Below are 27,037 nucleotides of genomic sequence, written 5' to 3' on the forward strand. Positions count from 1 at the left end.
CTTTTTTAATCAATAGTTGATATTTACATATAAATGATTTTAGTTATGTTTTTATTTTATATATATCGTTTCAGTATTGTTTATTTGTTATTTTAAATCAAAAAGCAAGCTAACCAGTTTTCATTGTTTAAAATAAATACGCAACACAAGGAAGATGGTGGTGCGCGTCCTTCCGAAGTGTTTGTGTTGAGATAGATTGAAATTTTTCAACTTTTGTTGTTTCTATACGATAATTAGAGAAAAAGAATAATCAAAGAAGAAATAGAAGAACATAACAATTATCTATAAACTATTTACATTGTAAATCATAGCAAATAAAGCAGAGCGAATGTACTACAATCGATTGTTTTTGGATTGACCGGTAAAGATTCAAAATAGAGGAGAGGAAATGGGCTCTCTTGATTTAGCTGACGTGGTGAGAGGACGTCGGTCGGCTAGAAGCGGGAAAGACTGGAAGCCATTGTTATGGGTTGGACATAGCATGATAGACAAGAGGATATCAACAATCATCAATCGTCAAGGGAAGATTGCGTATTTGGTTAGTTTTGTTTTTAACTGGAATTTATTACATTTGTAAAATAGCTATTAAGTTTAAGTGTAATTAGTAGTAAAGTGTCGTCTGTTTCTGATTGCCTGGAAACCCGCCCTGAGAGAAGAGTCTATTATGTCATAAAATTTAAATAAAATTCTATTATCTATTTAATATTAAAGTTTTTAATTTGAACCCAAGCTATCTTTTATATTTGAAATTAGTTAAAACTACTAAAATTCTTTTTATTTCATTTAAATAATTTTTTAATTATTACATAATATATATACACACAGTATTCATAGTTTAATAACATGATATTGTATACAACACATTAAATATGATATATATCATTCATAAAACAAGCTAAAAAAAATTGTGACACAAAAAATTGTGTGTCTTAAATTGTACAACACCCTATTGATGTTTATAACTGCAGGTTATGGGAAGGACCAAATAAACAACAGAAATGGAAACAAATACACACCTACTTTCCGGAATGAGAGCATGTAACTGCAAAATGGTTTCAACAACCGTGACTGTTTTGCCAGTGCCTGGCGGGCCAAATATAACGTATGGCAACGGCCTGGCTTCTCCTAGCAGCACGTTCTTCACTGCTTCTTTTTGCTGCCTATTAAGGCCTTTATTGAACCTAAGGTATAACATAACTTCTATTAACTATAATATAATATAACAAAATTTATAAAATGTTTTTCACAATTTGGTATTAGGAATCTTAACACTTCCAAATCTAAGGGGTCAGATGGAATTCTAGTATCGATTATAAAGGAAAATAAAAATTTACTTACTATTAGAATTTTTGATTAATTTATCAATTAGAATGAAGAATTTTCCAACATAAGTAAAAAATACAAGTATAAATTCTGTTTTTTGAAAGGAAATGCTTCTAACGTCACAAATTACTTACCAATTTTGATTTTATAATTATTCACAAAATTTATGAAAACATTTTATTCAATATATTAATAGTATATGTAAGGGCGTACATAATAATTCAACATAACAGATTTATTCCAAGAAGATCTATCTTGACTAAATTTCTTTCTTTCTCAGATCAGCACATCACCTTCGCCCTTAGAGCCAAGTTGATGATTACATAGACTTTGAGAATGCTTTGAATTCAGTTTACCACAGCATATTGCAAATAAAGATGTCAGCCAGGAAATAGAATTTATAACACTGCTTGACTCTTATTTAAAGATTAGATCTCGATAAGTGATAAGTAAGTTTTAATGGATTTGTTTCACAAAAGTATACAATTTGGTCAGGTTCTATATTACTGACACTGTTGTGTATGTAAAATTATAGGAAAAGAGGATTAAATAATCCTTTCTTATCCTTCAAGGGTAACTACTTGAGGTAAACATAAAAATATTTTTATTTTTTTATCACTCTAAGACTTTTTAAATCAAAATAAACAACAATCTTTAAACATTTAGTTAAAAAAACACATAATTAAAAGTAGTAAAAAATCATTTTTCCAAGTTTCCAAAACTGGTCATTTGACCCGAACCTTTTAGTAAAAAAAAAAAATTAAAAACAAAGTCATACAGATACTCGTTTTACATCGATTTATCAGCTCAAGAACAAAATCTATATAAAAAATATAAGAAGATGGTTCTTCTTAAATCTTTACGGTCAACTAACAATATATCAATATAAATATATAAAATAATACTTCAGGAAAAAAAATTAAATTTTAAAAATAAGATTAATGCAAAGAAATTAGTAACACACATGAGATAAAATTTTAACTAAACAGTCTTTCATTGTTAGTTATACAAGTCACTTTTTAATAAAAATTTCCACTTGGTGTAACGTATTCATTTACACGTATACCTACTACCTACTGGATGAGTTGGTATCCACTCAGTTAGACGGAACTCTCGCCTAAGTAAGTCTTTCTGCCTTTTTAAAATATTTCTTTCTTTTTTTTCCCTACTCTCCGTATCTCTTCTTCTATATTCCTTTCTTATTCATTATTCGGGACATTCTATATTTATTTTAGCTTATTATTTTTACTCAACTATATTACTCTGTATCTTTTATCCATTTTAACACATATTCTGTTTTCTTTTTGCCCATTGTATGATATATATCGTTTTGTTTTTATAAATTTCATTATTTTGATTTAAATGTTTTTTCATTAAATTTATACATTACTTACATACCTCATTTAGCTAATTCCATTACTCATTATTTATATTTTCTTCCACAACTTTCAATATGTTTATTTCTTTATTTACATGAACTCTGTTTATTATTTTTATCATTTATTTTGTATAATTCTTATTTCTACAATATTATATTTTATTTCTTCAGCTTCAGGTTGGCTACTGGATATGACTATTTGCAGCACCACCTGAAGAGAATAGGAGTGACTGAATCTTCGGACTGTGTCCTGTGTGGAGTTGGTGAGATGATGACTGGCGATCACATATTTGCATGTGCGGCAACAGCGGACTTGACTACAGACGGGAGGTACATCGGCAGAGCTAAACTTTACTGGGCTGTACGAAACAAAATGGCAGAAATGCCTCCTTTGGCGTAGTAAAAAAAAAAATTTTTATTTCTATTGCTATCGATCAACTACTATCTACTTAAATCATTGTTATGTATATTTACAAGTTTTTTTTATTATTATTTTATTTTTATTTTTATGCTTCTCTGCATTAAGGTTGTTCTCTCATTCTGTTTTTTCAGCCCTGAGAAATGTTAGCAAAAATAAGTTTTGTTTATTTGTATATCTTTGCTGACACACCTCAACCATCTTTTCCTCATATCAATCTATGGTCAACCATGAACACCTCATTAAAGTTACTAACTAAAATTATAAATGAAATGTTAATCTTTATGATTTCAAAAAGCTAGATGCAAAAGAGTTTCATTTTTTTAATTGAAATAACAAAAACTTACCATCTTATTTTTTTTATTCTTTCTAAACCAATATTCACACGGACCTCATTGTCAATGGTACAATGCATACCATAACCACTACCCTGTCTGTTCCATTGAATATCTCGGTTATTGTACCTTCTGGCTCTACCACGTTGTCCAGCTTTCAACAATGAGGCCTAAAAGCAATATTTTAAAGAGGAAACCATAAGATTCAAAAATGAGAAATCATAAAGAAAATAGTTTAAATTTTGTAAATGAATACCCTACCTTAAGACTAAAATGAATTCAAACATGATTTGGGAAATTTTAAACTTACTCTGGGATAATTTTTTTAAAAAAATATTTCAAATAATTTAAATGAGTATAATAGTGAATTAAAATTAGTGAAAAATATCAATGCTAGCAAGTTCAAAAATTGATAATGTTTTTTGTATATTAGAATTTTTCTTTTTAAATTAACTTTCTAAAGCATTTAACTTTTTTTAAGCATTAAGATGCTGATTAGTTAGGCTCACTTTCATTTAAATTGGGATGAGATGCAAGCTGTATGTTACTTCTAATGTCATATAAACAACAGACCATAAGCCCTAAGCAAGAAAGTTCCAAAATATCAATTGTTCTTTTTTTTTTCAGGAAATTTGCCTATACTCAAAGCCAATTTATAGGTCATCTCAATATACACAGCATTCCTAGTTACTAGCTACACTGTATGACACATGTTTCCGTAATTCTCTGTATGTGGTATTTGGACAACTGGTGCAATTTTTAATAACTGCTATATATTCTCAATTGAACATTTAAGTAAGTAAGACAGGTAAGAGTCAACTGTGAGCGACCTTAGTTTAATGAGTATGTTAAATCCTGAAACATCATCCTGGTTGTCCACACCAGAAGTATTCTGCCAATATAATAGCCAGGAAAACAAACCCTTGGCCACTTCTTCAATTTAACTCAATATAGCATGCCCAGCAATTTAGGTTTAATAAAAAACAATATAGTTTTTAGAAATAGAAAATTACTACCAAATAAATACCTGGAATTTATGGTCAATACTCAAATTGGTTCGTCCAGCAATGGATATTTTCCTCGGATCAGGGCTGTATAGTAAGTCTTTACTCTCGAGTGCAGGTAAGCTATTCACTTTTTTGGACCCCCGATCTTTCCTAACAGTTTTTGTAGAACCACTTTCTTCGATTTCCTGAAGTTAAGACATAGAATTCAGAAACCTTTTTTTATAATTAGATATTAATACTTAGAAAAACATAAATATTTCATTGTTTAAATGAAATAATCATGTAATATAAGGAAAAAATACTAGTGTATTTCAAAGGTTATCATTTTAACTGTATAGACAGATTAAGTAATAAAGCTCCATGATTTAACTTAATTTAAAACACCTTAGATAGCAATACTTTTCTAAAAAACTATCAAATGTTTTATTGTCAGAACCACATATTTTACACCAATGAAAAAAATATATTGATACGATGTTACTGGCAGAAAGAATTTAGTTCACAATACCAAATTTTGAAAATGTACTTTTGGATGACTATTATTGTAATACCAGTACAAACATACACATTTACTTTCTGAAATTTTTAACAGATTTGCTTTAATAAGAACTAAAGAATTACTACTAATAATAACTTAGGATTACTACTACTAATAACCACATTAATGGAAGGATGAAATTAAAAACTAAATTAATAACCTCTTCAACAACAACTTGAGGTAACCTAGGAATTACTCCAGTTGGAAAGAGCCAACCGAATCCAAGATGTTTTGCAGCAAGGTTAATAGCTTGATGCATGCGACGTAAAGAGGCTCTTGATGTCACAAAAGATACAGAATATTTTACTCCTTCTCCATAAGAGTCATGAAAATCTTTGGCGAACTGAAGCCACAACTCTGTTTGTGTAACACGATGGATGACACCCTCATACTTCCTTTCATCTGTTCAAACAATATAAAATAATGAATAAACTAAAAATCAGAATAAATAAAAATAATGAATAAACTTATAATCAGATAAATTTTAAAACATATTAAATTTATTAACACATTGTTCATAACAAACCTGCAGCCTCAGGCAGAGATGCTATAAGCATGTCACCAGCTACTAGTTTACTTGTGTAGGGTGAAAGTGGGGGCACATCTAAAACGAGGCAATCTTTTTGTTTCCTAAATGATGCTCTATCCATTTGAAGCTCACCAACCTTTATACAGATTACAATGTTATTATTTTTAGATATACTTATAAAATGTTCTGTAGTGAGAATGTTATTATTTTTAGATATACTTATAAAATGTTCAGTAGTGAGAATGTTATTATTTTTAGATATACTAATAAAATGTCCTGTGGTGTGAATGTCTGAGGAGCTAAGGTTATTATTTTTAGATATACTTATAAAATGTTCTATGGTGAGAATGTCTGAGCTAAGATTATACTAAATATTTATATAAAATATAATTTATATAAAACTACACTATATATTCCACTCACCTGATAAATCCTTATGAGAATATTTTGTGATAAAATTTCATGAAAATTTTTCAACAATTTCCTCCCATTAAACCAAAAAAATATTGGTAAGTAAACATAAACAAATATTGTTTTATTTTAACAATATATGATGATTTAGATTCAGATTAGATTATAAAAGAGATCAGAATAAATTCTACTTTTATGAATGATATTACACTCCCAATGTAATGTAACACTAACACAACTCAAAAATTTAATTTTTGTGAAAACGGATTTCTAAGATTTTAATTTGACATCAACTCATTTTTGCATACTGTCAAATTAAGCTACTAATAGTTTAGTACCTAAATCTTGATTCTTTATGATGGATTCTTCCTTCTAAAATTCTTCCATTATCTAATTTTTGACCAATGGGAGATACAACTAAATGTCTTAGGCCTCATGTTTTCTATCATTTTGATTCAGAGAGACCAAAAACCAAATTTAAATGCTGTCTGAACCCTTTAAGTACCAAAAATAATTGAAAAATGGATGATAAAAGTACACACTTCATTCTAGACGTAAAAATCTGATTCTATCTAAGGTATATCCTGTAGAGATACAACAAAAATTGATAGGGCCGAAATTGTAGATCTAAATCAGGTATGGGCAACCATTGACATGTTATGGACCAAACTTTAATTTGTAAATATGTTCGTGGGACACGTTTAAAAGTAGTGTTGTAAAGTAATATTCATAATTTTTAACGATAGATATCAGACATGAAATAATACGACATTGTTATTATAATACAATTTATTAAAATAACAAAATGAAATGAAAAAAAAAAATAGGTACAACATTATAATTAAATCGTAAAATTTGGACTTTTTACAATCTACAAAAATTAAATAGCGACACCGAAATCAATGAGACACCTGAGCTTGAATTTGGGAAACTAATTCATCGATGTTCGGATTAATTCCACTGATACAAAGACGTAAAGAATTTTCCAAATTATCGTCAGTCAACCTTGTATGATGGTTTGATTTATTCATTTTCATCATTGAAAAGAACTGTTCACATTTATAAGTACTGCCAAACGCACAAATCCTTTACGTAAGCTGACCACAGAAGGTGCACCATTTGTGCATACACCAACTAATTTTGACCATGGCAAGCCAAAAATTTTGAATACCTTTTCAACTTCATTAAACATTTCCTCTCCTGAAGTGGTTCCTTATAGCGGCTGTAAAGCAAGCAATTCCTCAGTAACAGTGAACTCTTTATTAACACCTCAAATAAATACAGCTAGTTGAGCTGTTTCGGACAAATCGGTGCTCTCGTCTAATGCTATAGAAAATGATTCAAAACCAGCCATACAGTCAGTCAATGTTGTTTTTGGGTTTGAAAAGTACATAGATTCTAAATGTAAGATACTCACTAATAAATACGAGAAATATTGTCTTTCAATTACCATATTAATGTGGGAAATATGTTCTCCAAATAACCTAAATGAACTTAGTACAGGTGCTATTTACAATGATATGAGGATAAAATAAACATTATTTATAATTCACAAGATTATCGAAGACTTATGAAATGAAGGATAAAGTGATATTTAAAGGAAACCATATTGGATAGAAATAATAATGTATGAAGTTCCAAAAGGAAGTTTCACAAACAAAAAAAAGATTTGCTGAAGGAACAATTTTATTTAATTGGGTATAAAGGTCAAACATTGTAAGCTTTTACTAAGAATTTTCTAGCATTGAAATTTTTAAATTTGAAAAAAGGGAAAAATAAATATTAAACAAAAAAAGATAAAGAAATATTTAAAATAATTAACAGATATACCTGCTTCAGCATAGCCACTTCCTCGAGATAAAGAAGACCATGCATACGTGCTAAATATGTTTTGGGAGACAAATCCTCTTTCAAGCATGGTAAAACCTTCTCAACACGTATCATCAAATCATCTAGGTTCCTAAAAATATAAAATTTTGACTCATTAAAACAAAATAAAAAATATTAACATTGATAAACACTTATTAATGTTCTTATAAGAGAATCTGAGAAGTTCAGCAGCATCTAGCATTAAATTGAAAAACGAAACCTCTGAATCACGTCTATACTAATAGAGTATTCATTAACATCATCCTGTACCATTATCTCTTGAGAATGTGATATTTGTCTGACTGATGTATTATTAAAAAATGTGGTGTAGTACGGACATCAGATAACTTTTACTTACGTCTTTTACTTTATTATCAGACAACCTACTTACGTCCTCAAGTTTTGTGTAGGTAAGTTAGCTCATGTTGAAGTTATCACTATTTTTTTATTTTCTCAAAACAAAAACTAAAGCCCAGATAAGATGAAAATTATGAACAAAATTTTTTTCTATTTTTCTGTAGCTCTAAAAGTTAGGTTAGTATATTAGGGTTTCTCAAGACGGGAATAACACATTTAACTTCTTTTCCTGCCATGAATTGAATAGTTTAACAAAAGATAATCTAGCAGTCACGCAATTGGGAAAGATTGTGTGGTCACGGCATTTTACCGCTCGAATTTATCTATTTTTCATTTAGTTATTAATAAAATTCTTTAATATTTTGTATTTATACACTTTATATTATTGCTAACAATGAGAAATGTTTATTTTTTTTTAAATAAACAACATTAAAGAAAGATTTTTTTGAAAATTCAGCATTTAAGCCCTATTAGTCTATTTCAATGAGGATAAAATCCATCTGATATTAAAGAAAACTTAAATGCTCATTGATTCACCGAGCTTAATAAAAATCATTAGCCATTTTGGAGAAAACTGATTGAATAAAGGGGCACTTCCCAGAGAGGGACTGTTGGGTGGCTTCTAGCAACATGCTCTGTTCACTATAACCTTTTTTTTTTTGACGTGACGTCTTATAAATCATTTTGCGGGATGCCATGTTAGAAAAAGTGTCCCGTAACGGAAGTAGATTGTGGGGGAGGTAATTAGTAGTGTAGTAGTGGGGGTAAGAGGATTATAGATGCTGAGAGTCATGCAGGCAAAAGTGTCCCGTAACGGAGAAGGTAGTGGTGGGGATGGGTAAGAGTGAGGTGGTGGGGGTAAGAGGATTATAGAGTATACGTTGTCACGGAAATATGTCGCCTCGGCGCTTCGCGCCGAGGCGACATATTTTTGACGTGACAACGTCTTATAAATCATTTTTTTTTAATCCCCCTCCCTTGCCATTTCTGGCATATGGGGTGCTGTTTACTATAACCTAACCATTTCTTTCATATCAAGCGCAATCAACTGCTGTGCCTCTAATGTTATTTCCTCGTTTGTCTTCCATGTCCCACTTTGGATCCATTATCACCCTCATAACTTTACGTTCCAATTTTTCAATTTTTTTTTTTCAAGCAGGCCAGTAAGCGACGATGCCTTACAACTATACAACACTACAGGTTTTATATATTATTTTCAGTTTTAGAAAGTGAACAAAATGAATTAATACGGTCACAATCTCTTTAAACATCTAAATTCATAAATATGTTTGATAAGGCCTGATTTTAGAAAATAAAAATTGAATATATAATATGGATTTAAAATTATAGTTTAATTAATAAAATTGTAATAAAATGAAGTTTTCACATTATTACTGTTATAATTAAAACTGTATAAACAAAATTAAAACTAACATTTTTACATCAGGTAAAGCAGATATCAAAATTCTTTCGGACAATGGAAACTGCCCAAGTTTCACAGGGACAAAAGCAGCAGGAGAAAAAGATCTTCGCCCAGGCATAATAACACCAGACGCCCGGTCCAACAGTTGCCTTTTGAAATTGGAAACAATAATGTTAAAATTTAATTTAAACAAAAAAGATTATAACAATAAAAAAAAAAAGGAATATTTAATTTTATGATATTACATACCATTATCATTTTAGACTTTAATTAAATCACATAAATGTTTCAAAATGTTTGAATAACTAAGAAAAACAAATCAGTAAATACTCCCTTACGTCGCTGTAACTTCCTTCCTTGGAATAAGTGATTGTGAAGTAGAACATTCTTGCTCGGCTTCTGCTAAAGACAAGTCTACTACTTCTAAATCGAATATTCTTCCAATAATAAATTCTGAAAACACCCAAACATATTGTTCCGATGACCGCCCCACAAACCTTGAATCCAAAAAAAAAATTAATAAATAATGTGTCACTGAAACCAATACCAGTAGTACTACAGTACAAATTACAATTGAAGTAATACTAAAAGAATTACAATGCCTTTGAGATATGAAATGACTAGAACATAAAGATTACTTCCATACAGAACTTACTTCCCATCGATTCTGAATGTGAAGGGCACTACTTGGCCCGCTTGTATGGTCATAGCGGGGTCCGTAGGGTTTATTAAAGTTATCTGGCATAAATCAGCCTTTGACAGAAGACTGACTCTCTCAAGATCTTTTTCAATGCAGCTCTTGTTCACTACCTCGACCTGATGAAATAAAAGGTACATATAATAGATTGAAAAAAAGTAGTACACAAGAACGCCAGTCTATGCCAAGAGGCAACTTGTTTCCATAACAAATTGTTCCAAGTGTTAAGACCGCTCATTTATCTTAATTTTTTTATTTATTGCAAATACATTACTTTAATTATATTTGACATAAAACTTATTTTTTAAAGTTTATTATTTAAAATTTAAATAAAATTCAAAAATAAGAATTTACAGCTGGACCAGAGGCACATCACCGCTTGACAAGATGAGAGTATCAACTGATCTACCGACAGTATTTAGTACAGTGCAATTATTATGAACTCATCTAAATGAAACATTCTTACAATTTTTAATGTCAGTTATAAGCTGAATTAAATGTAATCATTCCTTTTCCATGTACAATACTAAATATTGTAATTTAGATTTCAAATACATTTAATAATTTGAAGTTTTAAGTAGATAAAAGTATTTTTTGGTTTATTTATCTTTCATTAATAAAAATTATTATCTTTTTATTTCATGGTATTTACTAAAGTTTTGTCTTCAATTTCTTTATGTACCGACATTTCTCTGTGAATTTAACAATTTTAAATTTTATTAATTTTTTGAAATTATCAATAAATTATCTACAACGAGCTATACTAATCCGTTCGAAAAATTCTTTTCTTGTATATTTATCTTAATTTTAATTTATTTAACACAATGTAATTCACAAGTATAATTTTAATTAATACCGGCATAGACTTGAAAAGAGTAAGGTACTACCAGTGTGCTGTCTGTAATCATAAGTTAACAAAAAAGTATTGCAACGTTTGCTTCTTATTTTTATCTTCTATTCATAATTTTCTGATTATAAATGTTGATGTAAAATAATATTTTCTCATTTAAATTATGCTCCACTCTGGTTCTAAGCCAGTGGTCTGTGGACCACAAGTGGGCTTTGAGAGCCTTAGAGTGGGCAGGGGCAGGGACATGCAACACATATTTTAATGATGATTTATTTTTAGAACTATTTTATTAATTATCTTTCTTGATGTTTGGATGTCAGCTGAAAGGTTTAAACATGAAAATGCATAATTAAAGTGACTCAGAATGCACAATTAACCAATCTAATTTTAAAATATTTTCCAAGTTGGGAGTTAATATGGACTATACATGGTTCAATTTCTAGCTTAGTGGTCCGTAAACTTCATTGAATTGGGAACCACTGCTCTACACACATAAGCTCTTCCAAAGCCACACTAATTTATTTAGAAACTGATAATGAAATTGTTTATATTTATAAAGAGTACTAACAAATAACAACAGTTAAATGTTAAATACTATTTGTTAATAGTTAATAAATTACTAACAACAAACTCGAGAGAAGAATTGAGGTCAACAGTAAACTTGGAACAAACAGAAATAAAAACTCCTTGTTTATCGAGTAATAGCTCCCGACGGGCTTCTTCTGCTTTTTTTGACAAACGAACACCTAACTGACGCAGCTGAGCAACAACTTGAATAGCTCGCCATTTGTATCCAGCTTCTGAATCACTTCTGATAACACTAGCCAAAACCTGAAAGCATCTCTTTGTTAACATATCAAAGGAAATAAATGACAATTCAAAGTTTAAAAATTAAAATTAAATTTTTATTAATTATTTTTCAAAGTATATAATGTTGGTATATACCAATTGTATTATTTCAAGGAAAAAATTCAATCATTTTTCATATCTTAAAATCTGTATTATAATGGATGTTTCGAGCTATTCCAAAAAAGTTGACAAAAAATTTCAAATATCCATAATAAGAATCATTTTAAGAAGTCATTTTTGATTCACCAAATGACCATATTTCCCTGTATTTATTCTTAACTCCACATAATTATTTAATATATTACAATAAGAATTAGCAATGTATATGTATGCTTGGTACTAGACATTATTGGATTCTTATTTTTATCATATTCTGTACCATCTTGTTTTATTCCCATTATTATGTTACTCACTAATTGTAAATTCCCAGCTTTATTATTCACTTCAAACTCCTTTCAGTTATTTTTACTATTATTTTTTATTTAATCTAATTTAATTTTTTTTAATAATTAGTATTATTATATTTTTAGTTTTTACTTAATACTATATACAGCTCAGGGTTGAGTTCAGGCTACCGAGCGGGTCTGCGGGCAGTGGATAGAGGGATGGCCTGCCAGCTTGACAGGTCAGGAGTATTTATATATCGAATAGCAGCCCTGAACCAAGAACGGCATCGTTACCTACACCTAAGTGCACCCTCCCCTGCAGAACGGGGGATGCCTGGGCAGGCAGGGCCGTAAGTTAGGGATGGCAACCAGTCTAAGGGAAGGTGACCCCAACAGAAAACCCCTGGTCCTCCAGGTTAGGGGTTTCTACCAGGCCAGCACCCTGATAATAGAAAAACTAGCTAGCTAAATTAGGTAAGAAAAAGAAAAAGCTGGATGGAAATATTGGTAAACAAACCTGGAAACGGAAATGGACTTTACAAATTGGAAGCTGGAACGTGCAGAATCTCTAGAATAAAAAAACAGAGGTATTCGCCGAGCTGGAGAAGTCGAATGCAGATATTGTTGTTCTGATGGAAACAAAGGTGAAACGAAGAGGACAGGAAAGAATTGAAGATTGGATCCACATTTGGAGTAGAGTGGATAAAGGTGAGCGGGCTAGGGCAGGTGTCTCCATTGCGATCCAAGAGAAACACAAACGATGGGTGACCTTTTATGAGATGGTTTCAGAAAGGGTTATAACAACAGACTTGAGAGTATTCAGCTATAAAGTTTCAATTCTCAGAATCTTCAGCCCAGATACCAATAGATTGGCCACCGAAAAGGACCTTTTTGACAAAGTATTTAGATCTAATCTAGAGAAGATTAGGCATAAGGACCAAGTGTTTATAATGAGAGATATGAATGCTAGAGTTGGAAAGGAAGAAAAAGGAAATCAGGTGGTGGGTACATGCGGGGAGGAGAAAATAAATGATAATGGCCTCAGACTCCGTGATATCTGCGAGGATTTTGACCTAAAAGTACAAAACACTTTCTTCCAGCATAGATAGGAGCATCAGTTCACTTGTAGTAAACAGCGATTCACAGATCTTCTATCTTGGATTACTGTCTTACCCAGCACCATAGCCTACTACCAATAATGGATGTGAGTCCTGCAAAGGATGGAATGTGGCAGTGACTACTTCTTGTTAAGAGCCAAATGCTTGGCACTGTGGAGAATGAAGCAAGCGTCACATGAACAAGCAAAATCCGAATGCTTGAATAAGTGTATATATAAGCTTCACCTACTCAATGATGAAAGCATTACGGACCTCTACAAACGCTGCCTGGAGAACAAAATTATTGATAATGGGGATAGTGATGCTGTTGAGATATATGAGCACATTAAGAAGTGTATCCATAAAGCACCTAGTGAAGCTAGAATATGATGATAGAAACCAATACTACAAAAGAATGGTGTAACAAGGAAATAGATGAAATGGTAGGAAAGAAAAAGGTTCTCTTCAAAAAATGGCTATGTAGCAGAAGCCAAGAAGATTGGAGAGAATATAGAAGCCTACATGCACAGGTAAAGCGCACTGTTGCAGAAAGGAAGAACCAAGCATGGAAAGCCTGTTGCAGGAGGATTGATAATACCCTGGTCTACAATAAGATTCACGAATCATGGAAGATACTTAAAGCTCTCAGAACACAAGTGAAGGGTAATCTGATTGCTCTAATAAGTGAGAAGACCTGGATGAATCATTACAAAAATCTGTTCACTGAAACAAGGCCAGAATGGTCTTTCACCAGAGGAGCTTGCACAAGATAAGGTAGCTGTGCAAGAGGATGAAGTTCTTGTTGCACTCAGAATGCCAAAGATGGAAAAGCTGTGGGACCTGGAGCTATTTTGGTGGAGCTGTTGAATGCAGGAGGAATGAGATTGTTTTAGGCTCTAACAAAGCTAATAAACATCATATTGCAAGGACAAGAGCTACCACAAGATCTTAAGACAGGATTTCTTACATCTATATATAAGAAAGGGGACAGGAATGAATGCTGAAATTATAGAGACATCTGTGACCAGAGTTCCATATTAGGGATAATTATAATCAGGCAAATTAGAAGAGCAGTTTGATACCCCGGAGGAACTGTTTGGCTTCACTGCAGCCAGGTCTTGTATGGACAGCATATTTGTCCTAAGGCAGCTCATAGAAAACGAATGGAGAAAGGAAGAGCTGTACACATAGCTTTTATAGACCTAGAACAGGCTTATGACAGTGTACTAAGGCATAAGATGTGGGAATCTCTTAAGAGTGTGGGTATTAGTATTGCCTTAATAAATGCAGTGAGGAGTCTATACAGAGAGGACGAGTATAGAGTGAAGCTTGGCTCTTATTGGTCTGAGCCTTTTTATGGATCCAAGGGTCTTCAGCAGGGATGCAGTATGTCTCCAACCCTGTTTAAATTTATTTATGACAGGCAGTAAACCAGAGGTTAGGAGGAGAGCTGGTCTGGCAAGAACGTTGACTAGAATGTTGCTCTCAGTCCTCTGGGAATACAGTCATCTCAACAGACAGCAAAAGGCGAATTTTCAGAAGTATTGTTGAGTCCTCACTTAACTACGTCACAGAAACCTCTCTACTCCAAACTACAAGCGCCAGAGATGGATTTCTGAAGGAGATGCCTGAGGATTACACGCCTGGATAGTCAGGAATGAGAATATTAGAAGCAGGCTAGGGGTGACCGAAGGAGTTCCGGAGAGGATTGGAAGGAGCAGACTGCAATTGTATGGGCACTGTGAGCGGAAATCAGAATGTAGGTATCCGAAGAGATTTCTGCAATGGGAACAACCAGGAAGACTGGAGGGATAGAGAGAAGTGGAGGGATGCTTTGACTTAGCCAGGCAACCGATTGAGGGAAAAAAACCTGCAAAAGTAAAAAAAAGTAATTTCATTTTTTTTAATAATTATTATTACATTTTTATTGTATACTATATTTTTACAATAATTATAAAGTAGTTGTTAAGTTATTAGTTATATCGCATGAAATCAATTCATATTTTACTTATCTAGCTTAAAAATTGTATAGCCTCCACAACACCCAAATAATCAAAATTGTAATAATTACATTTTACTTATGTCTATCATTTTTATGTGTTATTTTGGCACTGACTGATAGATGTCGTCATCTGGTTGACCATATTGAATGTAATTTTTTAAATGAATAAAATAAAAAAAAATGATTCTAATTTGTCTTAAAATAATACAATTTGTATTAATTTTTTTTTGGTATTTATTTAAATTTATAACTCAATTAAATAAATACACAACTAGAGTAAATCTGATGTGAGTTATATTACAATGGCATAATAGTCTTGTGAAGAATCTACCAATTGGTAGAATTCTCTCCAATTACATTTCTAGAGTAGGTCTCAAGGCCAAATCCTTTTCAGACACCCAGGAGGATTATCGGTTATGGAAGAGGAAGCAAGGTCAGAAACAAGTGGGATTGCATGGATGGTTAGTGAGTTTGTCCTGGAAGGATTGTTATCTGATTATGGCTAAATCGACAAATTATGGAACATAAAAGAGGAATTGGATAGTTAATGGAGCTCTAAAGCTCAACTCCAAGTCCAAATAAATAAGCCTTGATATGGTCATTTAAATCAATATTTTGCAGTAATTAATTGAAAGTTTAAACTGTCTGTCTAGTATGTGTTGTAATAGTCATAAGCAATGAGCAGTTTTCCAAGTCCAAATAAATAAGCCTTGATATAGTCATATAAATCAATCTTTTGCAGCAATTAATCAAAAGTATAAACTGTTTGTCTAGTATGTGTTGTAATAGTCATAAGCAATGAGCAGTTTTCTGCCTTATCAAACTTATATGCGGATTCCAAGTAAGTCGTTTGTCCATGTGTAGTCCTAGGTAGCAGCTCTGTTCGGCAAGGATATGTGGAATACTATTAGGTAATAAAGGCTTAGTGCACCTAAAGGTTAGATACCAATACCACCAATTGTTCTCTACATACATCTGTCCAGTGATGCCCCTCCTGACCTAAATCTACTAAATCAGTCTTCACTCAATCCTCCCACCTATGTTTCAGTCTACCCCACAGACATTTACCCTTCAGTTCAGTGTTTACTAACATTTAAGGGATTCACTAATAAGCCCTACAACCTTGCATGCCTATCTTATTCACTACAATGCTATATCCTGAATTATATTTACCAGATACAGTTCCCTGTTCAGCATGAAGGAGACTTCTAAATTGTTCGGTGTTTAGACTTCTCATCCTTTTTGGGTCTGAATATTTTATGTAATACTTTATTAGTTTAAGAGTGTTAGATTGTTTCTGTTTCTACTGCTAACCATATATTTTGTTTTATCCGTAATTATTTCAAGACCTAGTGCCTTACTAGAGTTTATCAACGTATTTGAATTGAGTTCTATAGTTTCATTGTCTTAACCCAATAATATCAAATCATCAGCATACCCAATAATATCAAATCATCAGCATACCCAATAATATCAATATCAAATCATCAGCATACCCAATAATATCAAATCATCAGCATACCCATGCACCGGTATTTTACCACTTAAAGTTAAACTCTTTTCAGTATACATCACATTTTTAATAACATATTTTAGTGCTGTATTAAATAAGAGAGGTGATAAAGAATCACTTTGTTTTATACCTCACCGAACTTCGAACTTATCAGAATAATGATAACCAATTCATACAAATTGATAAAATAAATAATTAGTTTAAATAATAAACCATTGTGTTATATTTTGAAGCGTTTTTTCCAACAAACTGATAGATCATTCGAAGATATCAGAATGACTGTAAGAACTAATGGTACCTTATCTCCTTTCGTCGGTTGGTAACCTGGCTCACAGGTATTTGATGTAAATTCAGCAAAATTACTAATGACACCTCGTGTAGCATTCCAATCAGTCACTGTCCCCATTTTTACAGCTGTTTTCTTTGGATTTACTTTTTCAACAATAATTTTCTGGCAGTCATCAATAGGGGAAAGACATTCCAACTCCACAATATCACCTGTTTAATAAATATACAATCCAAGTTTAGTAAACTTTATTTATTTAAACAATACTTTCAACAAAGATTAAAGTGCTTTGGCATAGTATACATTGCAAAATGCAATGCATTGAACATTGCAATATTATCAAATAGGTTTTTGCCTGAACATCTGGGTGGTCTTAGATCCTGGGAAAGCAGCAGTAGTTGAGCACCAAAAGTACTACTATTTTACCAAAAAAGAGCTAAACTAGGTGTTATGTAAACTAACCATATGTAAACTAGAAGATGGTAAGGGTTATGATTAATAAAAACAAAAAGTACTCAACTTTAATATCCAACATTTTGATCCAAACTGCAGGTCTTCATCATTTTGTTGTGATTGGTGGAGGTGTACACAAATGAAACTAGGTTTAATAATCTTTTTAAGGATAAATTGTCTTTATGTTATGTTTCTAGTAATAATAAAATTCAATCAAACTGATGAAATTGAATTGTCTTATTTTCAACTATATTGGACCTAGTATTTATCAGAAATTAAATTTAAAAGATTTAACTCTGTTGAATGTATCCATCAGGGACATTCTTACTTTATTAAATAATATTACTTTTAGAGTAATGTTGGAACTCCTGTTGAAGCATCACCACATATTTCTTGAGCATTGAAATCATTTTATTAAAAATGGTACCACATTAATTAAGATCAACTCTTTTCACAATAAGACCCAGTAGACAAAAGGGGGGTGGGCTACTAATCTGCTTTAACTATCAAGGAATTAACCAATTTACCTTCTTTCTAGTGCACATAAACTTCTTTCAAATCTTATAAATACAGAAGATATTCAACAATAGATCTCATTTTTATCTCTGGAAAGAGGAAGAAAATATAGACTGACAATGTATTACCTTACCATAAATATCAAATCAGCCTATTGATTAATCGAGATTTAAGGAACTCTTACCTGTATTACCTGTGCTGAATACTTCTACAAAACATTTTCGATTAATTAAAAGGACAATCAAAGATGTAGAAAATATACGGAGATTCACAAAAATAAGATTATAATGGTAAAGAACATTTATTTTTCTAAATCTTTAGATTACAAACTGAAAATTACAACATAAAATACTAACCACAAGTAGAGACGGCATAAGTTTTAATAGGTATACTAATCAATTTTGATCAGGGTTGAGCTGGCAGTTTCTAAACAACTATAAGGTGTCAAAAGGGCTAATCATTTTTATTAAGAACATAAGGAATAATTATTCTTTTTTAAAATGTTTATTGATACAGTGAAAATAAGCATCTTATACATGATTGGAGATGAAATTAACGTTTTCATACTAAATTAGCTGTTGTAAAGAAATCTTTGCATCCGAATTGTGATCAGGAGGCACAACTTGTGCTCCTCAGTTCATAATAGGGAACACTCTTCCATCCAATACACCCTTCTCCACCTCCCAGACTAGTTTAGGTTGCATCTTTCAGAATAATAGCAATGTTCGTTTTCTGTAGAAATTCACTCCATCCCAAATAAACATTCTCTATTTCTTTTTACTATTATAAAGAAATTATATTTTTCTAATATAAAGCTTAGAACAGACACACGTACATACATAATCAATATATCGAGATAACCAAGTGAACATTATAATACTACAGCTAAGGGAATAAAGAACAGATTCTTAACATCTAATAAAAACTGTTTTGGTCGAAGATGTTTTAAAAATTACTTAGTATCTCCAAAACAGAGAAACTTTGGTATTAAATTTGAATTCATTCAGTTCTGACATTCAATTAACAATGGACTGACTACAAGAGCCTAGAACAGAGATATTTTAAAAAGTGAAAAAAGGTTATTAAACAAATCTATTTCTGGTAATAAATCAAATTGCAGGAAGAGCTAATCCCATCAAAAAGTCCACCCAACTACACAGTGCATCCAAGACCCAGATACTGCTAAACAATAAAAATAAAAAGTGATGGACGGACAATAATATGTCAGGAGAATGAATCAAAATACAGCAACAAGTCTTTAAGGATTAGGAATAGCCAGAGAAATAGGAAGAACAAGGCTCTAGTGGTCAGGCTTCATTCCAAGGGCCATCTATAGCTGAATATGTTGAGGCATAGGTCTTTGCAGCCTCGGAACTAGTGACAGCGGTTTGAATCCAGTCTGGGAGTAACTTTTATTTGCTGTGACGCTCACACACAAAATGTAAACTTCACCCTCCCCACCCCCATTAGAATGAGTGATAACCTGTAGATAACCCCTCCTCACCACTCCAAGCATGTAAAAAAAAAAACTTCATTCTTGGTGATGGCAGAAGTTTAAACATGAGAAACTGAAAGGCAGCCACAAAGGGAAAAAGATAGAAAGAAATATATGATAAATAGTTACTTAATTTGGTATTGCTGTAAAACACACAGAGAGCTACAGCTACAAGTTAGAATAGGCACAACCTTTACCGAAAAATATCTGTAGGGAGTTCAATTACCCTCTTTAAGCGAACCGAAAATTGAAAACTGTGATCTAAAGAAATAATGATAATACCAAAAGTAAGAATTTTGAACTTTTTAAATTCCTGCCACTGAGGCTTGTTATGGGCATTGATACACTTAATTTAGAACTAAAAACAAACATTATTTATAAACCTACCTCTCAAAGGAATGAACTCTGCACTCACATTATCTAAATTGAAAATCAGGACTTCGAGTTCTTCATAATCAATTTCAACAGTTAGTTTTCTTGCTTCTTTTTTGATAATTTTTCCTGATATTTTCAATTCAGTCATTCCATCCAGTTTCCTAAACATAAATAAATTTTTATTATATAACTACAAGTTAAACATCATAAAGTACTATCCGGAATCTAATAATTTGTCTCAGCATTATATACTAAATAAATTATCACCTTTCAGCCTTAGTGACAGGTTCAATAAAGCTATCTGATCCTTCTTCAGTACCTTCAACTTTCTGAACATTTTTTACCAAAGTATCCAATTCATTAGTATATAAGGTACAGGTCACTAAATCATTTAATTTTAAAGCAGGAGCAGCAGCATTTTTTAGATGAAAATAATACTTATTGTCAATAACAGCTACTTGATCATTCATATGAGTTATTTTACCAGAATAATCTTCACTTTCTCTTTTATCAATAACTTTCAACAAATAGTCTTCTGCTCTTTCTTTTGTTAGCACTGCTTTAATTAATTCATCTTCTTGTTCTTGTGATAAAACATCGTCTCTAGTTATGCCAAAAGTTGATGCAACTTTCTTAACAATACTCCACATATTTTATAAAATGATAAAACAATTTTCAACTTAAGTAAAAATGCTTCCTACAAGACGAACGAACAACCAAAGCTAAAGGAAATACAGGTATTAATCAGTGATGTCTTAGTGCAAACTTAATTATAGGAACTTTTCCGACTAAAAATTAATTCATCACTTAGTTATGATTTCTAATATTATTTATATTTCACTAAAATATTAAAGTTTATTCAAATTAAAAATTGTGTAATAATTTTTATATAGAGTTAAAACATCCAACATATTTTTGTAAGCCTGACCATAAAACATTACCGGGGGGAGGCAACTTAAAAAGTTTTTACGAGTAACTTACATCAATTTTTTCAATGAAGGCTTAAACTACAAGTTGGAAATCTATATTTGTATTTAATTAATTTTATTGTATTTATAATATGACAACTTTGTGCAATGAAGCATAATTTTTACTAAAAAATATAATTTCTCTTCCTTAATTCTCCTAAATTTCTTCTTTAATAGGAAGAATGGAATCTAAAAAGGGGTTCTTTATTATTCCTTTCCCACATTATTTAGAGATAAGTATATGAAAAATAATTGTGCTCATTGAATATTATCTTTTTTATTGAAGAATCGACATTTATCCATCTTATCCCTTCAAAGTTTTTTTTTTTTTTTTGTTTTGTTTTTCGAACCCTCTAAAAACAGAAATAAAATGTGAATTAGTAGTGCATTACTGTGTAAGAAAGAAAAGTAATTCGTGTTGTGTCTTACCTTTTACTACCTTTGGTATTTTAATGTTACCTGTTATATTTAATTTTACATATGAGCTATCCATTCAGGAGCTATTTTGAGTCCGGAGGGGAGGGATCCCTTCAAAGGTGTTTTCTTCATTCCCTATATACTTCAGTGTTCTGAGAATAAATATGTGGCAACTTTTTTCCTTGACAATGGTGTCGCAGATTTGTTTTTAGTCCATCAAGGGTGTTGCGAATTCTATTTTTGCCAAGAAGGATGCGTCGCGAATGAATTTTTGAGAAGTCCTGATTTCCATATTTACTTGCATATTGCATTTTTTATAATTTCGAATATTCATATTTTAACGGTAGTCATCTTGTTTTTTACTCAGACCTCATGAAGGCTGAATCATAGAAAAAGTAAAAATAAGTTAAATTTATTATGTAATTTGTTTTTCTCCATTTATCGACTAGTTGCTCAAAATATTGTTTGTTTCCTATCGATATATCATATCTATATAACCTCTCTTCTCTTGACTCATAACAGTGAAATAACCTCCTTCATATAAACAACGTGTTTTCTACTTGTGAATAATGAAGAAAGTAATTAAAGAAAGAGAAAAGAATATTGTTCCTAAAATAAGTGCTAAGTGTTCCCGTAAAGAATTAAGAAAGGAAAAACGTATGATAAAGAAACAAAAGAAATGCCTTTTCTTTGAAAAAATTAGAAAAAATAAAGTGAAGTCTAGTTTGGATGAAATAGTGATTGACAGTGATCAAGTTAAGTCCAAGGGAAGCTGTAAAGTGTCAAACACAGAACCATCTAGTGATTCTAGTAAGTGTACCAAGAAAGTTACATTTTCTGACATGAAAATTGAACAGGAAAACATTATGGTTCCTATTGACATCAACGTTATTCATCAAGAAAAACCGAAAGAACTTAGTAAATTTCAAAAACAGATGCAAAAGCAGCGTAAGAGACAGTTACTAGATTCTTTAAAAGATGATGAAAAAGAAATAAAAACTCTAGAAAAGAGATTAAAATTGAACAAAAGGAAAAACAAATCCACTTCTAGAGGATTTGTAGAGTGTGGACTTGATTATATTTTAGATGTTTGTGATTCAGACAGATTAAAATCTGCTGGCAATACGCAAGTTAATTTTGAGGATTCAGATTCAGATTTCTTTGAAGATGTTTCCTTTGTTGAAGGAAAAAAGATAAACAATAGGAACAAATCTGAAGAAAAAAATCAACTTAGTTCATCTAATTCCAAACTAAAGACCCTTAATGAAGAACCTCAAAAAACTGAAGATGAGGATACAGATTCTGATGAATCAGAAGTAATGCCTGAATCAATTGAAAATACAGAAAATAATCTGCCTGAAACAAAGTTTTGGGAGGATATTTATGGCAGATCACGAGATAGTAAAGGTAATATAATCAAAGTAAACCAAGAAAAGTATATTCCTCCACACTTGAGATTATCTCAGACATCTGAAAATACAATTGCCAAAAAACAACTGAAAGGTTTGTTAAATAAATTAGCAAAAAGTAATATAAGTAGCATTGCCAATGAAATCGAATCTATTTATTCTAAGCATAGTAGAAATTCAATCAATGAAATTATTATGGAATTGACTTTAAGCAATGTGGTAAATAATACATTGTCTCCACAGAGTGTTATTGTAGATCATGCGATGCTCATTGGGCTTTTGCATGCAAATATTGGCCTAGAAGTTGGTGCTTATATGCTCCAAAAGCTTGTGGAACGCTTTAATGTTATGTTTTCAGAAGAGCATCAAGTGGAAAACAAGGAATTGGACAACATTTTATATCTAATTTCTTATTTGTTCAATTTTAAATTATTTGAATCATGTTTAATGTATGATATATTGAATAAAATAAGTAATAATTTTACAGAAAAAAATGTTGACCTTGTACTAGTTATATTAAAAAGTGTTGGATTTTTACTACGAAAAGATGACCCAAATGCGATGAAACAATTTCTCTTAACTGCACAAAAAAAATTCAATCAGTTATCAGCTGAAGACAATTCTCGAATGAAATATATGTTGAGTATTTTAATTAATATAAAAAATAACAATATTTCAAAACTATCTGATTTCAATCCAACTCAGCATGAAGAACTGAAAAAAGTTTTAAAATCTTTAATAAGAAAAGGAAATACCATTGTAACATTACAAATAAAACTTGATGACCTGCTTAATGCTGAAAAAAATGGTAAATGGTGGTTGGTTGGTTCCGCATGGAAGAATGAAGAAGGAGTAATAAGAAAAGTCCAAGAAAAACCTTTACACGAAAAATATTCTGCCAAATTATTGGCATTAGCTAAGAAACAACGAATGAATACTGACAATAGACGAAATATATTCTGTATACTAATGACTGCTGAAGATTATCAGGATGCCTTTGAGAAAATTTTAAGATTAGGTTTAAAAGGACAACAGGAAAGAGAAATTCCTCTTGTTATTGTCCATTGTTTACTTCAAGAGAAAAATTTTAACCCCTATTATGGCCTTGTAGCTGATCAGTTATGCATGTCTGACAGAAGACATCAGATGACTCTTCAGTGTGCTTTATGGGACAGGTTTAGAGATCTTCAGTCATTGGCTTCTTATCAAATTCACATGTTAGCTAGATTTTTAGCTCAGTTATTGATTGCTGGTTCTTTGCCTATTTCTGTACTTAAAGTTGTTGAATTTGCTGAACTTGATAAATATCACATCAGACTTCTGCGGCAGACAATATTGTCAATAGCTAATGCAGATAACATAGATTGCGTCAAAGAGATATTTATGAAGGTATCAAAAGCAAAGAAATTGGCATTATTTAGAGAAGCTCTAAAATTATTTATTCATCATTTTATTATGAGAAATATGACTGAAGGAGATCTTTACAAAAGATTGAATATGATTAGCTCAATATTAGTGGGAGATGTTAGCTGATTCTATATATAGACATATAAATATATTGTACATTTATATTCAATTGAAGCCCTGAGATTGTCTTTTATATTTATTTTTGCTAGAAAGAATATTTTAAGTACACTTTTTTGGATACTACCTTGTGTAATTTTTCTCAACATTAAATTGTGATTTCAAGAAGTTATAAATGGAGTTTTCTAATCCGAAATAAGAATAAAAAAATCATTGAATTCACGTTTCCCAGAACTATGTATGTATTTTTAATATAATGCCATCCACTCGTGTCTTCAATTGTATTGTAAAATGTCTAAATAAAATGTTAAGCGTGAATGTGTATTATATGTATTGTATTTTTAAATATTTATGTTTTTAAAGAATACATTTTAAAACTATTAAATTATTTATTTACCAATAAGGTAAAGTTTTAAACAGTATGGTGTTTGAACAAAATTGAAGGCATGAGTGTTTGAAGATGTTAGGTTACAAATATATGAAAACATTTAATACAATGATTTTTTTATTCCTATTTCAAACTAGAAAACATTAAGAATGAAGGAATTCTAACACTAAACTGTTTAAAACTTTGCCTTGTTGATAAATAAATAATATAATTGTTTTAATATTTATACTTTAAAAAATACAATATATATACTACTCATTCACACCTAACATATTTACACAATTAAAGAAATGAGTGGATGGTGTTTTGGTACAAATACATATACAATTCTGGGGAACTTTAATTCAATGTTTTTTTTTTTATTCCCATTTCAGATTATAAAACTCCATTTATAACTTCTGGAGATCACAATTTAAGGTTGAGAAAAATTTAAAGAGTTAGTATCTAAAAAAGGGAACTTAATATATTCTTTCCAGCAAAAATCTCTATTTTACCCTAAATATAATAGACACTCTCAGGTCTTCAATTATATGTATTAAATTGTATATATTATGTATTATTATTTTTAAAGAATAAATTTTAAAACTATTATGTTATTTATTTGTCAAATATGTTAGCCATCTTACATATTGTTGGTATCAATGTCTTATAGTCCTTAAATTGATTCTCTTAGCAATATCTTCTTTTCTTTTCCTGAATTACAAATCCAGTGGTGCAGCTGGTATTTTACCTCTTCATCTCCATTAGGGATCCACAATTTAAGATCAAATTTATAGCCAAATATATTAAGCTATGGTTATCACAATAATTATAATATGAGGCTTGGGTTGGAGGTTATTTAGAATTTTTGTTAATAGATTGCATGTTCAGTTTTATCTACATCGGATGAAAATGACTGCTTATAGACAGTACGATCATTTCTTTTGTGAGTTTCTTGTTGATTTTTATATTTATTGGTATTTTAAAAATATATATTGGTATCAATGAGTTTATAATTAGTTGACCAAAAATGATTTTCATTTGTCTTGTACACTAAAAGATATTTCCAGAACAAAGCTTTTGTTTTCCATTTTACATAATAAAAAACACATATATGTGAAAGGAGCATAAATCCAAAATGGTATACTTCCTTTCTGTCAGTAAAATTTTAATAGAAAGATAGTTTTGTGATAACAAATATTTGCATTTCTAATATGATGGGTGGAGATATCACTTTACCCACAGAACAAGTTTTTATATGTAAAATATTCAAGTGGTCAAATTCCTCTGACACCAGACTTAAAATTCTAGATGACGAGAGTGGCTAATGAGGTTCAATTACAGGTTTAATTATTTTTAAGGAAGTTTCATCACTGTCAAGTCATCTTTACCTCAAACATCTATGGTCGTAGCCATTTTGAACGAAGTTATGCTCACAATTGCAGTCCTCTGGGCGAAAGAACTTTGAATATCCTGCTAATTAAAAATTTACAGAAGAGAAATTTTTTTACTTCTCATAACAACACTGCATTTTCCCACAGGCAATTTGACTTTCAATCCTAATTATTTGAAGATTAACCTGCATAATGAATGTATTTGTGTGTACCAAGGACTTACCATACCAGTGATGTTAACAAAAAATGTTTTTATTTTATCTCAAACCCCTCTCTCTTTATACACACACATATATATATAGATGGTTGACCATATGTGAATTTGAAGGATATGGTCAGAGTAGTGGTCAAGAAGAAATCAAAAATAGTTCTCAACTATTAATTTATTACTTGTGTTTCAATCCACAATGTAGGTCTTGATCAGGGCTGATGCGATGAGTGGGAGTAGTCAAGATAGGTACATATTCCAAGTGAACACCTATATTATGGGCCGAAACATTGGAAAAAATACAGTTGAGAACTATTTTATACTTCGTACTGGAAGATTATTGATTGACCGTGTGTAAAGATGAAAGGAATATGGTCCGGGTGCGGTAAAAAAAACTCAAATAGTAGAATTTGAAGAAACTTTGTAAGAACTTTACAAATTATTTTGCGTTATTGTGGCACAACTGCCGTCCCCACTCCTCCCAATACCAACGGTCACTTTTGTTTTGACTGCCGTCAAAGTAGGTATGCATTCAGTCTCATCATTTGATTTGTATTCTTTTTTCTTTTTACATCTGTTTATTTGTATTTTCTTTAATATTTCTTTTCTTATCTATCTGTTACTATTACCCTTTACATTTACT

The 27,037-nt window shown here is 31.0% G+C and overlaps 2 protein-coding genes and 1 long non-coding RNA gene across 3 annotated transcripts in view; 2 read left to right on the top strand and 1 right to left on the bottom strand.

Moving 5' to 3' along the window:
- The window catches only part of LOC136797095 (uncharacterized), a 21,298-nt gene extending 18,194 nt beyond the window's left edge, over positions 1-3,104 (top strand). Inside the window, exons 2-4 of the long non-coding RNA XR_010844917.1 lie at positions 969-1,186; positions 1,604-1,772; positions 2,873-3,104. This is a non-coding gene — a long non-coding RNA (uncharacterized lncRNA). The remainder of the gene's footprint in view (positions 1-968; positions 1,187-1,603; positions 1,773-2,872) is intronic.
- LOC106689386 (probable RNA helicase armi) overlaps positions 1-20,848 on the bottom strand; it is a 35,819-nt gene extending 14,971 nt beyond the window's left edge. The window contains exons 1-13 of the mRNA XM_014434331.2: positions 20,375-20,848; positions 20,120-20,268; positions 17,281-17,480; positions 11,760-11,966; positions 10,244-10,404; positions 9,927-10,085; positions 9,600-9,737; positions 7,770-7,899; positions 5,526-5,664; positions 5,160-5,401; positions 4,482-4,646; positions 3,467-3,624; positions 1,017-1,181 (exon numbers count right to left, since the gene is read on the bottom strand). Coding sequence (XP_014289817.1) covers positions 1,017-1,181; positions 3,467-3,624; positions 4,482-4,646; positions 5,160-5,401; positions 5,526-5,664; positions 7,770-7,899; positions 9,600-9,737; positions 9,927-10,085; positions 10,244-10,404; positions 11,760-11,966; positions 17,281-17,480; positions 20,120-20,268; positions 20,375-20,757 — 2,396 coding nt within the window. The 5' untranslated portion in view covers positions 20,758-20,848. The remainder of the gene's footprint in view (positions 1-1,016; positions 1,182-3,466; positions 3,625-4,481; positions 4,647-5,159; positions 5,402-5,525; positions 5,665-7,769; positions 7,900-9,599; positions 9,738-9,926; positions 10,086-10,243; positions 10,405-11,759; positions 11,967-17,280; positions 17,481-20,119; positions 20,269-20,374) is intronic.
- Positions 20,849-21,996: 1,148 nt separating this feature from the next.
- Positions 21,997-25,402, top strand: LOC106689394 (nucleolar MIF4G domain-containing protein 1 homolog). Its single transcript, XM_014434342.2, has one exon. The coding sequence runs from the start codon at positions 22,062-22,064 to the stop codon at positions 24,432-24,434; it is 2,373 nt and encodes a 790-aa protein (XP_014289828.1). The 5' UTR covers positions 21,997-22,061; the 3' UTR covers positions 24,435-25,402.
- The last annotated feature ends 1,635 nt before the right edge of the window (positions 25,403-27,037 follow it).

This window comes from Halyomorpha halys, unplaced genomic scaffold (assembly GCF_000696795.3).
Source record: "Halyomorpha halys isolate HHAL.00 unplaced genomic scaffold, Hhal_1.1 Scaffold1348.1, whole genome shotgun sequence".
Classification (NCBI taxonomy): Eukaryota; Metazoa; Arthropoda; class Insecta; order Hemiptera; family Pentatomidae; genus Halyomorpha; species Halyomorpha halys.

Excerpts from the sequence above, each read along its gene's own strand:
- LOC106689394 (XM_014434342.2), top strand. The coding sequence starts at position 22,062 with ATGAAGAAAGTAATTAAAGAAAGAGAAAAGAATATTGTTCCTAAAATA.